Here is a 14,119-nt window from a genome sequence, read left to right as displayed (position 1 = left end):
CAGGGTGTGATCCTGGAGACCCGGGATCGAGTCCCGCGTCAGGCTCTCAGCATGGAGCCTACTTCTCCCTCCTCCTGTGTCTCTGTCTCTGCCTTGCTTTCTCTCTCTCTAGGTCTATCATGAATAAATAAATAAATAAATCTTAAAAAAAGAAAAACTGACTCTGTCCCCTCAGCCTTTCCCTACGTGTGCCCACCCACCTCGATGGCACCTACCATCTCCCTGGTCTGCTGGAGCTGGGCGTTGAAACGCTGCAGCTGCTCAGCCACCTGCCCGGCCATCCGGAAGGCCCCATCCGCCCTGGGGAGGGCACCTCTGCAGTGAGAGCCACAGGCCGTGCCGTTGTCTCGGGGACACAGCTCTCCAGGGCATGCTCCTGGGGTACAGGCCGTCTGCCGGGAGCCCCCACAGAGCTGGGGAGAGAAGGAGGCATCAAAGAGGGTACCCAAGGCTCCCCCACAACCTCTCCCATCCCACACCCAGGAAACAAGCAGCCAGACATCTCCACGGCAACCGGGCACCAGAAGCTTGTCTCCTTGGCAACCCCGGAGCACACCCACACCACGAGGGGCCAAAGATCAGGAAGGGGCAGCTGGGGTGTGACCAGCGGGGGCAGCCGGGCTCGAGGCCATGAGTCACCTTGTTGATAGTCGGCGTCAGATCAGGCAAGGAAGCCATCTCCAGCCTCAGGGCCACGAGCTGGGGACCCCCGACGCCGGCTCCTCCTCCCAGCTGACCCTCCAGCCTCTCTGCCTCTCTCCGGCTGTCCCTGAGCTGGAAGAGCCGGTGGGAGCCGTCGGACACCTGCTGAGCAGCCCGGGAGGACCGCTGGTAGGCCGCCGTCAGCACCTGGAAGGCCCCTGTGGGAGGACAAGGGGGAGCCGAGTCGCGCGGGGCCCGGCGACCTGGAGACGCAGGGGGAGCGGAGCGGGGCCCGGGTGGCGCGGTGGCGCACGGCCCGCGGGCAGCTGTCGGAGCAGCCCTCCTCACCTGAAGGATTGGCACCGCTTAGCCTTTCAAAGTGCTCCTTCTTGCTCTGATACGTCATGAGGAGGTGCTGGAAGCTCCTGTCCAGATTCTTCAGGTCTCCCTGGAGGGACAAGGTCTCCTCCTCGACGGGCAGGTCAGGCTGCAGGCCCTGGAGAGTCCGCCTGAAACCCAAGGGGAGCTTTCGGTAAAATACAGGAGGGGGCTGCCTCCCCGGAACCTGCCAGCCCGGCGGGGAACCCCTGAGCCAGGAAACGCAGAGGTCTTCAGCAAGGCAACCGAGGGACGCCACCGGCTCTGGGGCATTCTGCGCGACGAAGGCCAAGACAGGTGCCACAACCTGCCTCCATCCCTCAGCAGGCAGATCACGGAAACTTCTCCTTCCTCGACTTGTGTGACTCGACCCTCCTGGGCCGGCGCCACCTCCCCAGAGCTGGCTTCCACGGGGAGCGTCACCCGGGGCCCCTTTCTCCCTGGCTGGCTGCAGGCTGGCCTCAGCCACCCCCTACACCAGCTGTACCCCCCGCCTGCCAGGCTCCCAAGGCTCTCCTCTGCAGTCCACACCCCCACCCCGGGAGCACCCAGAGCTGGGTCGTCTCCACCCAAAGGGGGTCAGGACCCACCAGCCCGGGCCCACCGAGGTTCCTCTCTCCCCATCCCCTTCGCTGATCCCCAACCACCGACTCCCACAAGCTTTGCATTCTCTACCGACAGGCTTTGCTGCGGCATGGCACGTCCTTCCGTGGAACCCCCTTCCGTCCTGCACTTCCAGCCCACCGAACACCTACGGGCTCGCTACTCAGTCTGGAGACTTCGGTCAATCACACACCTGGACGGCTGGCTCTAGGCACCGAAAGTCAGCTAGTGCTCGGGGAGTGCAAACTAATTATAGAAACTTCCAGAACCAAACCTTACGAAGAAGGCGCCTCCGCTGGTAGGAAGGAGGTGTGGGTGGGACCGCTCCCATTCCAAAGGCAAATACGAGTTATTTTTAGAGCCCCTGCCTCTCGGATGCCCTGCACCAGGGTGACTAATCCAGAGCTGACTCTCCCACGGGCAGCGCCGGGCACTTGAAAGAACACCGGGGCTCCTGCCTGTGCTGAGTCCCAGCTCTGCTCCTCTGCGGCCGCATGACAGTCACGTCACCTATCTGTGTCCGTTCCCCCATCTCCAAGACAGAAGCAATGACCTCACGGGACCGTTGTGACTGTTCAAAGGGGAAGCGCGTGTGAAAATGATCTGGAAGCTGTAAAGGGCTGTGCCAAGGGAAGGAGGGACCCGTGTGGGCCACTTCCGCGACCCCGCGTGATGTAATTCTTCTGAGTGCTCGGCAGGGAGAGGAGAGTTTACCTGATGGAGAAAATGGCATTGGCCACCTGGGACAGCTCCTGCTCGGTGGCCGGGGCACTGGAGAGGATGGCTTGGATCTGCTCCATCTTGCTCCTGGCGTCCGCGATGCGGGAGGTGAGACCAGGATCCTCCAGACCCATCCCCGGCCACAGGCTGGCGGTGGCATTGCGGAGGCTGCTGAGTCGCAGGGCCCGGCCCCGGAGGTCGGCATCGTAGTTCTGGAAGCAAGGGTGGCAGGCCACGCACACCGGGTAGCGGTCACAGTAACCTCGTTGGCACTGGTCGCAGCGGGGGCCGGTCAAGCCGGGGCGGCAGAGGCAGCGGCCCGAGGCCTTGTCACAGCCTGGGCCCTCTGTTCCCCGGAAGTCACAGTCACAGGCTAGGGCGGGTAAAGGTGATGGTCAGCGGGAGCGTCGGGAGGGCACAGGCAGGGGCACCCTAGTGGCTCACAGGTTGAGCGCCTGCCTTTGGCTCAGGTCATGATCCCGGAGTTCTGGGATCGAGTCCCGCGTCGGGCTCCGTGCATGGGGACTGCTTCTCCCTTGCCTGTGTCTCTGCCCTCTCTGTGTGTGTCTCACATGAATAAATAAATAAAATCTTTAAAAAAAAAAAAAAAGGAAGATAAAGGCACATGGTGGGGAGAGCCTGAAGCGGAGGTCTGACCTCAGGGCCCGGCCACAGGACTTAGGATAAAGGACGGTCGAGGCCACAGTAAAATCACGGCCACGCCAGCAAGGACGGCAAGCCTCTACCGAGCACCGACCGTGTGCCAGGTGCCAGGTGCCAGTGCCAGGCACCGCGCTAGGTTAGACACCCGGCCGCTCACACAGGCATGCGCTCCACCTTCGCGGCCACCCTGTGACACAGCTAACCGCCCCCATGTCCCCATGTGTGTGGACGGAGCAACAGTGGTACTAAATGCAATGTCCCCTCGGGAAACCGAGCCCTCAGGGGAAGCCACTCGCCCAAGTCACCCAGTAAGAGAGGCCACGCCGAGACCAGACCTCGGTCTGCACGCTCTGGGTCGCGCACTCTTTGGCTACAGGTCAAGCCAACCCCAGGGAGATCACACCTTTCCCCTCGGGGCTCTCTTCCTCCATCTAGGGAGAAACTGCCCCGCTCCTTGCTGCTGCCCTGGAGACGGCTTGTGGGAGATGCCGGGTCAGGGAAACGGGAGCGGAGCCACCCTCGGGTCACGGGGACAGGTGGGCCTAACGTCCCCCTGGGGCTGGGGGCTAAGCCCGCTGGCTGGAGCCCTTGTGGGGAACGTGCGCCCCCACGATGCTGCCAGGACCACAGCACCTGTCCTAGGACGGGACGTCCTCCCATAGCACAGACCGTCCCACACGCCCTCTGCCCGGAGCCCATGCAGGTGCTCAGCAGCCCCCCCCCCATGCCTCAGTGTCCCCTCTGGCTCAAGAAGCACCCACCACGGCATCCTGAGCCCGCGTCTCCGTAGGTCCGGTCGGGACACTGGCGAAGGGCTGCGGCATTGCACGTCAGGCCACCAAACCCTTCTCTACAGGGGCACTGCCCTGTGAACTGTGGGGGAGAGCACTGTGAGGGAGCCTCCCTCGCAGCCCCGGCCTGGCCCTGGCCTTGGGGACCGTGTCCCAGAGCCCTGGTGAGCACAGCGTCCGGGACACATGGACCACTTGCAGCTCCCCATGGCCGCCGGAGCAAGGGCTCCCACCCAGACCCAAGCTCGGAAGCCAGAGTCCCACGTGGCCCCGCAGAAGGCCCCGAGCCACACGGGGAGGGACATCGGGTGGCTTCCCCAAGGAGAATGGGGACAGACGCAGCCCAGTCTGACTTTGGGCAGCGTGGAGGGGAGACACAGGCTGGTGAGCAAGGCCTCCTCTCCTGCTGTGGGGCCCTCGGGGCCACCCCCTCTTTACCTGGTTGCACTGGGGGCTGAGGGCATTGTGAGGGTCACAGGCACACGGCTCACAGCCCCGGCCGCTGGCCAGCTTCCAGTGGTAGGGAGCGCACTGGTCACATTTGGGGCCCACCACGTGGGGCAGGCACAGGCACTGTCCAGTCTCCTCATCACAGGGCAGGTCCCGGCGAGACCCCAGGATGTTGCAGTCGCAGCCTGCAGGGGGGAGGGTTCCTGAGCTCACAAGACACCCACAAGGCACCCCTAGATGACACTCGTCGGGGACAGGGCCCCGCCTGGGAAAACAACCAGGCAGGGTCGTTCTTTCCAGATAACCCGGCTGACTCACAAGGCCACTGCGTTTTCCTGCGTGGCACCGGGCAGCCGGGCCTCCCTCCCCCCTTCCTCCCTCCCTCCTTCCCTCCACCTGACTCAGTGCCACCTCCTAACCCAGGCCTGTGCTGCCACCTGCTGGAGGCTCAGGGTGCAGCACTGGGTGCCCCCCACCCCAATCTTCCCCGTGAATTCCCAGGCTGGGTCCCCCCCCAACACTCACGGTGGCAGCCCTGAGGGTTGGCATAGGTGAGTCCCGTAAATCCTGGCTTGCACAGGTCGCAGCGCTCCCCCTGCACGTGCTCCTTGCACACGCACTGCCCCGTCACCGGGTCGCAGGGAACCCCCGGCACGGCCCCGTCGGGATCACACTCGCAGGCTGAGACACAAAAGCAGCCACCACAGTGAGAATAAAGAAGAAAAGCAGAAAGCTAAGAGCCCATCTAGAAGCCAGACTGCCCGGTTCAGATCTTTATCCCACCACTCACTGGCTTACAGCCTTGCAACCTTAGTCCAGTTACCTAACCCCTCTGTGCCTCAGTTTCCTCATCTGTGAAATGGGGATAATTATACGACTCTCACGGATTCCCTGTGGGGAATAAAATGAGTGAATGAAAAGCAGATAGAACAGTGCTTGGCACAAGGTTAAGTACGAACGATGGAAGTTTTTGTGGTCATTTTTTCCAGAACGACTGCTATATATATATATACATGCCAAGCACGGAGCTGGGCACGCTTGCGTGTCGCCTTATGTAGTCGTCACGACAACCCCGAGGGGGGGAGCACACTCAAGGTCACCCAGCAAGTAACTGCGGGGGAACAGAGGCCAACTTGTCTTCCTCACTCTTTCCATAAACAAATAACAGCAACAGGAAGTGAAGCGGCCCTCTCCCACCCCCACACCCCGACGTCTTGCAGGCCTTTCAAAGTGCAGATTTTCATTTGGGGACTATAAAAAATAGTGAAAGGGAATAAAGGGGAAAGGAGAAAAAATGAGTGGGAAATATCAGAAAGGGGGACAGAACATGAGAGACTCCTAACTCTGGGAAACGAACTAGGGGTGGGTGGGGGGAGGCGGGCAGGGGGGTGGGGGCACTTGATGGGATGAGCACTGGGTGTTATTCTATATGTTGGCAAATTGAACACCAATAAAAAATAAATTTATTAAAAAAAAAAAAACACAAAGTGCAGATTTTCTTCCTCCATCTAAAAAAGCCGGGCTGGGATGGCTTCAGTCCGCTCTGCTCTCTCTCCTCTCTCACCCGTGGGCCCCTGTGGGACACGCTGGGTACCGCTGGGTGTTCCATGCATATGTTCCTTCAGGAGCCCTCTCTGCAGCATCACCTGGCGTGTGGCTGTCATGGTCCTAGGGCCTGAGGACCTAAGGCATCTCCCTGCCACGGAGGAGCTCTCAGTACTGGGGGAGGTCGGAAAATACAGAGCAAACCACACCACCGCGTGGCAAGGGCAGCAACACATACGTGGACAAAGTGCTTGGTCCGCCTTTTTCACTAGGGTTTACACTGCCAAACAGCGTGTGTGTGTCTTGGCAGCAGGAACTGCGTCTGATATTTACTTTCGTGTCCCCTGTGTCCAAAGTAAGGGCTACATAACTGTTGATGGACGGATTGATTGATGGTCCAGAGAGGTTAAGTGATTGGCTAAGAAGGGCACAGCTAGGGCAGCCCGGGGGGGGCTCGGCGATTGAGCACCTGCCTTCAGCCCAGCGCCTGATCCTGGGGACCCAGGGTCGAGTCCCACATCAGACTCCCCGCAGGGAGCCTGCTTCTCCCTCTGCCTGTGTCTCTGCCTCTCTCTCTGTGTCTCTCATGAATAAATAAATAAAATATTTTAAATTAAAAAAAAAAAAGACAAAAAAGAAAGGCACAGCCACATTAAAACAACTGCCTGCAAGTCCTGACAAACAGCCAAGGCCTTGTGCTTCCTGAGGGCTCATGTGTCCCCAGGGACATGTGCTCTGGTGATACCCGGGGTCCCCAGAGCCCCTACTCACGGATACAGGTCTCCTGAATGGGGGCCCCTGGACGCCGGTTGCGGAAATAGTGCAGCTGACACCGCTCACAGTTCTTGCCCTCCGTGTGGTCCCGGCAGTTGTCGCACACACCTCCATGTGCCCCCTGGCTAGCGGCGAACACCGCTGGGTCGAAGTGACAGGTCTCTGAGTGCCCGTTGCAGTCACACCCTGAAAAAGGAGAGTCCCAGGGCTGACCGTAGACCAGCACCGCTTCCATCCACAAAGCACGTTCCATGCTAACGCACGGGCATCTCTTGCAACTCTGCAAGGTGCTCAGGTCTAGGACATGGGGAAACTGAGGCCCAGAGAGGGCTTGTGTGACTCCTTTAAGGTGATAGGGCCAGGAAGAAAGTAGTGTAAGAAGTCAGGCCTCCTAACTCCCGATGTGGGAACTAACCCAAGAATAACATCTGGGTTGGGCCAAAGAGGGAGCCCTTCGAATGGTCCATCCCAGCCCTCCCCCATTGCCTGCACGGATCTCCTGATGGGTCACTGCCTGTCTCTGGGCTGGGGACCCTTGTTTCTCCTACTTGTGCAGAGAAAGGCCCTGACTCCAGGGGGCCCTCTGAAGTAGGGAACGAGATCCGTCCTACACTCCTACACAGGACAAGGCACGTGACGGGGACAGAAGAAAGAGGATCTGGGAAATCTGGGGATATCATAAAAGCCATGTGGCATCAGTAGCACACACCAGCCTTGGTCCCTTCAGGCCTGGCTAAGAAGGAGGTCTGGGGAGGCAGAGGGTGGTTGCAACTCAAACTCTTTCCATCCCCGCAGAGTAAGGGGAGCTTACGCTACAGGGGTGCAGTCAAGTTGGATTTAAATAATAAAGAATAGATTCTCCCTGCGTCCAGGTAAGATCATTGAGGCCCACTGGGGCCAGCACCCCACCCAGCCACTACAGGGGAGGGGGTGAGTCCAGGGCCATACGTTGGCATTCATGGGGGTCCTGGTCCTCTGCAGGTCTCCAGGGCTGATTGTTGTAGAAGGGCGCACAGCGTTCACAGTTGGGGCCAGCAGTGTTGTGTTGGCAGACGCAGACGTCATGGACCTGGGAAAGGGGCCACCAGATATCAGGACTAATTATCAAAGGACTGTCCCAGCGATGGACCGTCTACCTTCCACCCACCACTCAGGGTCCAGCTCAGACCCCACCTCCTCCAGCCGTCACTCAGCTCCAGGGACACTCCCAGCTGCCTGCTTGTGTGCTATCGTGGGTGTATTATGTGTGCGTGTGTGCACGTACCTGCCTTTCTCACCCACCTGGGCTTTTAAAAGCTCATTCCTGGGGCACCCAGATGGCACAGTCAGTTGAGCATCTGACGCTTCGTTTCTGCTCAGGTCCTGATCTCAGGGTCGTGGGATCAAGCCCTGTGTCAGGCTCCCCACTCAGTGCAGAGCCTGCTTGGGACTCTCTCTCCCTCTCTCTCACCCCTTCCCCCCACCCCGTGCTCATATGTGCTCGCTCGCTCTCTCTCTCTCTCAAATAAATCTTTAAAAAATAATAATAATAAACAAAAGCTCATTCCTTGGCCCTGGACATCCCCATGATGCCAAAGCAGCACCTGGAAGGGGCCCGGATACCCCTACTGGCAAACTACGATTCTAGAACTTCGTGGGTCCTCTGGAGATTTATATTCCAACAATCTTTTGACTGTGGCTGTTTGGCTAATGGGGCCGCTATGATCAGTTGTTAGTAGACTCATTAAGATATAAAAATAGAGCAGTTATTATGTGCCCATTGTCTTCCAAATTGAGCCCGACACCCTCAGCCTGGCATTGAAGACCTGTACCGTGTACGCCCCATCTTCAGTTCCCAGCCCGAACAGCACAGCCCAGCTGAACCTCCAGCTGCGTCCTGCACGAGCCCTGCTTTTCCCCACCTCTTGGCCTTTACCAAGATGTTTTTCTTTCTGCCTGGAATTCCCTTCTTTCTCCCCCTCACCAGTAAGAACCTGCCAGCTAGAATGGCACCTTCTTCACCAGCGCCCCCCGCCCCCTGCCCCGGTTCCTCTAATTCCGAGGATCTCAATCCTAGATGCAACTCTACAATCACATGGGAAGCTTTTTAAAAAAAAAAAAAAAAAATGCCATTGCCAGGCCCAATTGGATCTAAATCGCAGGGACAAGGCCCAGACATGGATACTTTTTTAAAGTGGTGATTCGGGGGTGTGCCTAGATTCCAGAGCCCCTGGGGCCGGGCGTGCCCTGTCCCTCCTCTGCAGCCCGAGGCACATTGTATTCCTCACCCGTCAGCAGTCCTGTTGGGCCTGTGCTCTGCTCATTCGTCTCCAGGCCCTAATAGATGACACATTCCTGGAGCCGGTCTCCCTCTGGCCTCCTCTGAAGCCCTGGGTAGGGGCTGGCCCAGGGGTGGGAAGGACGAAGCTGCCCAGGGCTCATTTCACCTGTGTTGCCCTCGCAGGCCATCTTATAGGATTGCCTTATATGATCGCCAGGGGAAATGAGCTGCTGTATGTTAACTGGACCGAAGCCCCAGCTTCCGGGCCCAAAGTCCTGTCTCCTCTACTGGTGGTGCTCACATTTGGTTTGGAGGCAAAACCCCCAGCCAGGGTGGCTGGTGAAGCTGGAGCTTCCCCCTCCCCTCCCCGGTGCCTCTGACTCACCCACTCTGGGGGAGACTCTGTTCCCTCTCCCTGCCCCTGATCTCGCCACTAGATGGGACTCTAGAGTCCCCAAAGCCAGGCCTCTCCGCCTTCCCGGGAATGCTGAGAATCACCTGGAAGCTTTAAAAACCAATAATAGAATTGGAATATCTGAGGATGGAGGTTTGGGCAGTTTTTTTTCTTTTTTTTTTTTTTTTCTTTCTTTTTAGCTCCCCGGCAAGACCCACAGATGTGCGGACACGTAACTAAAACTCAAACCACTCCAAGCCATAAGGCAGGCTTGAGGAAGCGCTACACACTTCTGCCCTTTGAGGCCACGGTCACTTGGGACTCGTTTCCACCGTTGCTACAATGTCAAATACCCAAGTCTTACGTTTAAGGCCCTCCTTGTTTCTTTTTTTTTTTTTTTTAAGATTTTATTTACTTAATCATGAGAGACACAGAGAGAGAGGCAGAGACACGGGGAGAGGGAGAAGCAGGCTCCATGTGGGGAGCCCGATGTGGGACTCGATCCCCCAACTCCAGGATCATGCCCTGGGCCGAAGGCAGGCGCTCAACTGCTGAGCCACCCAGGGATCCCCCTCCCTGTTTCATAGGAGCCCCAAGAATGGCCTGAGCCTGCCATTGGCCTTGCCCTCTGCCCTCTGCCCTCCCCAGCCAGGAGCTGTCACCTGCACGGTGGTGGAGGGGCCGGCGGGGGCTCCGGGTTGCGGGGCGCAGCGGTCGGCGTGGCCGTGGCAGAGGCAGCGGCCCTGGAGACGCAGCTGGGACACGGCGTAGTAGGCACTGGGCGGGTGGTAGCCCCTCTGGGGCACCGGGGCCAGCCTGGTAAAGTTGACTCTCAAGTTTGTGATTTCCCCCAGCTCTGAGAGGGGGCATGCAACAGGGAAGGAGGGGGCAAGGGGGAGGGAAGGGAAAGAAAGGACGTGAGCGCAGAGTGTGGGCCTCCCCATCTCGCCACCCCATCGTCCTTGCCTTCATAAGGGAGGTGATATCAGGGGCCATCCGCCTCTGCCTGCGGCCCTCCCACGACAGAAAAGACTCGTCGACCACGCTGCCCGTGGAATAAGCAGGGTATTACATCCCACCAGGCGGACAGGAATATGAGAGACCCGGGAATTTCTGAGACTCAAGCTCCAACCAACCAACCACGTCAAGTCCCAGGGCTCCAAATTTTGCTCCCCACCCCAGGTCCACCCAAGCCAGAGGAGGAGCCACACTGACCTCGAATTTTTTGACTTTGAGTGGCTGGGATCCCAGATGCTAAATCCATAATGTGAAGCTGAACCTGCAGAGAGAGGGCGAAGAAGGGAAGGCCTGGGGTAGAGGTACATGGGGTACCCCAAGCTCAGAGGAAGTCTCCCTTTTCATCTGTCACACTGCTCACAGGCCCTACCTGGAACCTTGAGGTTGCATGTGACTGTGCATGTGAGGCCTGCTGCCACCCTGGGAGAGCGAGATGATCACTGGGCCCTAAATGTGTGTGTGTGTGTGTGTGTGTGTGTGTGTGTGAGCATAGACAACTCTCCTCTCCACTTGAAAATACAGATAGCCCAAGAACTTCCTGATTTCTGAGTCAAAACCAGTGGTGAGATATATAACGTACACACAAGGGTTTAGGGGATAGTAATTTTCCAAGCACCTTGGATGAATGAGAAGGTCCAGGGCGCAAGGATTCATGGATGCGCTCACCACCACCCTCTAGACAACCCCCATCTCAACTGTGTTTCTCCTTTTGAATCCAAACAGCCCATTCTATGGGATTTCATCTGCCTATCCCAGAGTTTTCCTGACAGCCCTGCACGAATCAGGAAGAAGTCCCATGTTTCAATCTGGCATGTAGGGAACGTGGTTAACACGGATGTGGGTTTGACTGTAACCCAGGAGGACTTGCTCCTGCAAAGGAAAGAGGCACTGCCCATGGGGAGGGCAGCGCCCGGAGCACTGGGCGCCCAGCAGAGCTGCTCTGAGGGAGCAGGAGCCAGAGAGGGGAGGACAGAGCACAAGGCCTCCCTTGGGTGGCAGCGGCGGGAGGGGAAGTGTAGTTACGAAAGAAATGTGAGAAGCCTCCCCCCAGGTGGGAGGAGTGGGGGAGCGAGTCCTGAGCTGTTTCCAGAGGCAGGTTCTCTGTTTCTCACTCAGGGTTTAAGGTCAGGTGACCTGGAGCTGTGGCTTGTACCTGAATTTCCCCAAGGACCAGGTGGAGGGATTAAACTGAGAAAGCTCATTCTTGTGTTAAACCCTATCAAGGTGAAATCAGAGCTCAAATTAAATTTGTGCAATTTGCTTACTTGAATCTAAACCAACCATCTCACGCTCCCTGCACCGAAGCAAAGTGCATTGTACCTTTTCCACTATGGGGACGTGCCAACGGGCGGGGGGTGGTGGCCAAGGGGGAGGGCAGGGTTGGGTTATGCGGTGCCCTCAATGTGTTTTTGAAATATTTCTCCTGAGTAGCAAAGGGGACAAGTGGCAAATATTCTGAGCGTGGCCAGGGAGCAGGAAAGCTAGCATGGCACACCGAGGGGTCATCTGGTCTCCAGATGTTGGGGAACTGTGTGAGCAATGTGATGTCAGAGACCTCACACACACACACACACACACACACAAACTCACACACACAACCCGTGCCTGTTTTTCAGAGTCCCCTCTACCTACCTTCCCCCCTTCCGGGCGCCCGTTAGGCCTCTGGGGCAGGGACTGGCACCGAACATCCTGCCAGCTCTGAGGCTGGCCCTGGCGGACCCGAGGGAAGGTGGAGGCGCAGTCGGCAGCCAGGTACTGGTACACCTGCCACGTGTTGCCGAAGTCCGAGGAGCGCTCAATCAGCATCCCAGCGGGCATGAGCCCCTGCAGAGACACAGATAGGGTGGCCGCCTGAGTGACTGATGGGAAGGGGCCACCAAGAAAAGCTCAAGATGCACAGGTGGTTCCTGAGAATCACAGTAAGGGCGCGAGAGGGAGCAAGGCCTCAGGTCATCCCTGTCCAATGCTCCTGATAGACACGGGCCCCATCAGATTTTCCCCAGGGGAACCGTGGAGACCAAGAGAAGGTGATCTACATTCTAGACGAATGGGATTCCTAGCTCAGCCCACCACCCAGGTGGCCAGGCCAGAAAATTATCCCGCTACACTTCCCACAGCCAAGTGTCCGGGCCCTCCAAACCTCTCTCCCCACTCCCCTGGAAAGGTCTTCCTAGATGACTACCTGACTGTCACTCCTGCTTGAGCCCCCTCAATGGATCTGGATTAGCTAACGATGAAATGCAAACTTCTCCGCGTGACATTGTGTCCTTCCTCCCTTGGTGGTTTCACCCATCTCTCGGGGTTCTCAATGCTGCCCCTAGGCTGACGGCTCCCAGCTTGGACCACCACCTCAAACCATGGCTTCATAAACCCAGCCTCCAAACCCTCATCCCCCTCAACTCTCTAGTAGGTGCCACCTGAATTTCTCTGTTGTTCACTCTTACCTTGGTGACACCCACCCCCACCCAGCACAAAGACTGTGTCACTCTTCTGCGAGAAACCCCAGAATCATTTCCCACTGTTCTTTATTTTTCCCAGCTTTATTGAGATAGTATTGACATATATACACATTTAAGATGTGCGGTGTGGGGATGTGACACGTGTAAGTACTGCCGAAGGGTTATTGTAATAGGTACACACCCATCCCATCCCCTCACATAATTACCATTTTCTGTGTGTGATGGTAACACTTAAGATTTCCACTCTTAACCACTTTCAGGTATATAATACAGTGTTACGAAGTCACCATGCTGTCCACTAGATTTCTAGAACTTACTCATCTTGTAGCTGGAAGTTCATGCCCTTTGACCAACATCTTCCCATTGGGCCCCTGCCCCCAGCCCCTGACAAGCACCATTCTAGTCTCTATGGCACGAGCTCAGCTTTTTTAGATCCTGCATATGAGAACACATGGTGTTTTTCCTTCTTTGACTTCTTTCATGTAGCAGAATGCCCTCAAAATCCACCTATGTTGTCATAAAAGCCAAGACTTCCTTCTTTCTTAGAGCTGAATATCCCATTGTGCACGGATCTGTGGCTATAGATTGCATTTTCTTTGTCTGTTCATCTTCTGATGGACACTTAGCTTGTTTCCATGTCTTGGACTATTGTGAACATGAGGGTACAGGTATGTCCTCGAGACAGTGATTTCATTTCCTTCTGATATATAGACCCAGGTAGAATTGTCAGATCGTAGGGTAGCTCTGTTTTTAGTTTTTGGAGGAACTTCCATATTACTTCCATTTGTGGCTGCACCAATTGACATTCCCACCAACAGTGCACAAGGGCTCCTCTTTCTCCACATCCTCACCGACTCGTACATCGTGTCTTTTGGATCACAGCCGTTCTAACAAGCACGAGGCAATGTATCAATGTAGTTTTGATTTGCATTTTTCTGATGATTAATGGTGTTGAGCATCTTTTCATTTGCCTACTGGCCATCTGTGTGTCTTCTTGGGAGACATGTCTGTTCAAGGCCTCGTCCTTGCTCTTCTTGAATGAGTCCGAACTCCTGCCCAGGTCCCATGCTATGTGGGCCTGTCCTCTCACCTCATCTCATGTCCCGTACACCTTCATCTTTGCAAGCTCTCAGCTGCATCATATGCTCCTTCTTTCCTCAGAACCTTCGTTCAGATTGTTTCTTCCAGCTGGAATGTTCTTCCCCCTGGTGGGTTCCTTCTCATTTTTTGTTTTCAGCTTAAATGTCACCTCCTCATGAGACTCTTTTGTACCTATGTAGCACACATTTTTCTGCCCACACTCTGCCCACCCTACCTCATTCTAGCCTTTTGTTTCCTTCATAAATGTCACTACAATTCCCAATCATTTATTTGTTGGCTTACTCCTTTTGATTCCTCTCCCACTAGACCAGGGTTTTCCAGT

The 14,119-nt window shown here is 56.6% G+C and overlaps 1 protein-coding gene across 4 annotated transcripts in view; it reads right to left on the bottom strand.

The window, feature by feature from the left end:
- Positions 1-14,119, bottom strand: part of LAMB3 (laminin subunit beta 3) — a 153,575-nt gene that overhangs the window by 9,366 nt on the left and 130,090 nt on the right. For all 4 annotated transcript variants that reach the window (XM_072733356.1, XM_072733355.1, XM_072733354.1 and 1 more), the window contains 12 exons: positions 11,870-12,061; positions 10,436-10,499; positions 9,883-10,076; positions 7,515-7,635; positions 6,564-6,752; positions 4,773-4,928; positions 4,236-4,432; positions 3,768-3,879; positions 2,338-2,716; positions 991-1,151; positions 640-860; positions 216-413 (listed from right to left, as the gene is read on the bottom strand). In XM_072733356.1, the coding sequence (XP_072589457.1) occupies positions 216-413; positions 640-860; positions 991-1,151; positions 2,338-2,716; positions 3,768-3,879; positions 4,236-4,432; positions 4,773-4,928; positions 6,564-6,752; positions 7,515-7,635; positions 9,883-10,076; positions 10,436-10,499; positions 11,870-12,061 (2,184 nt within the window). The remainder of the gene's footprint in view (positions 1-215; positions 414-639; positions 861-990; positions 1,152-2,337; positions 2,717-3,767; positions 3,880-4,235; positions 4,433-4,772; positions 4,929-6,563; positions 6,753-7,514; positions 7,636-9,882; positions 10,077-10,435; positions 10,500-11,869; positions 12,062-14,119) is intronic.

Source organism: Vulpes vulpes, chromosome 13 (genome assembly GCF_048418805.1).
Source record: "Vulpes vulpes isolate BD-2025 chromosome 13, VulVul3, whole genome shotgun sequence".
In the NCBI taxonomy this organism is placed as follows: Eukaryota; Metazoa; Chordata; class Mammalia; order Carnivora; family Canidae; genus Vulpes; species Vulpes vulpes.
Note: the sequence above shows the minus strand (reverse complement) of the source record. Positions and strands in the feature narration are given on the sequence as shown.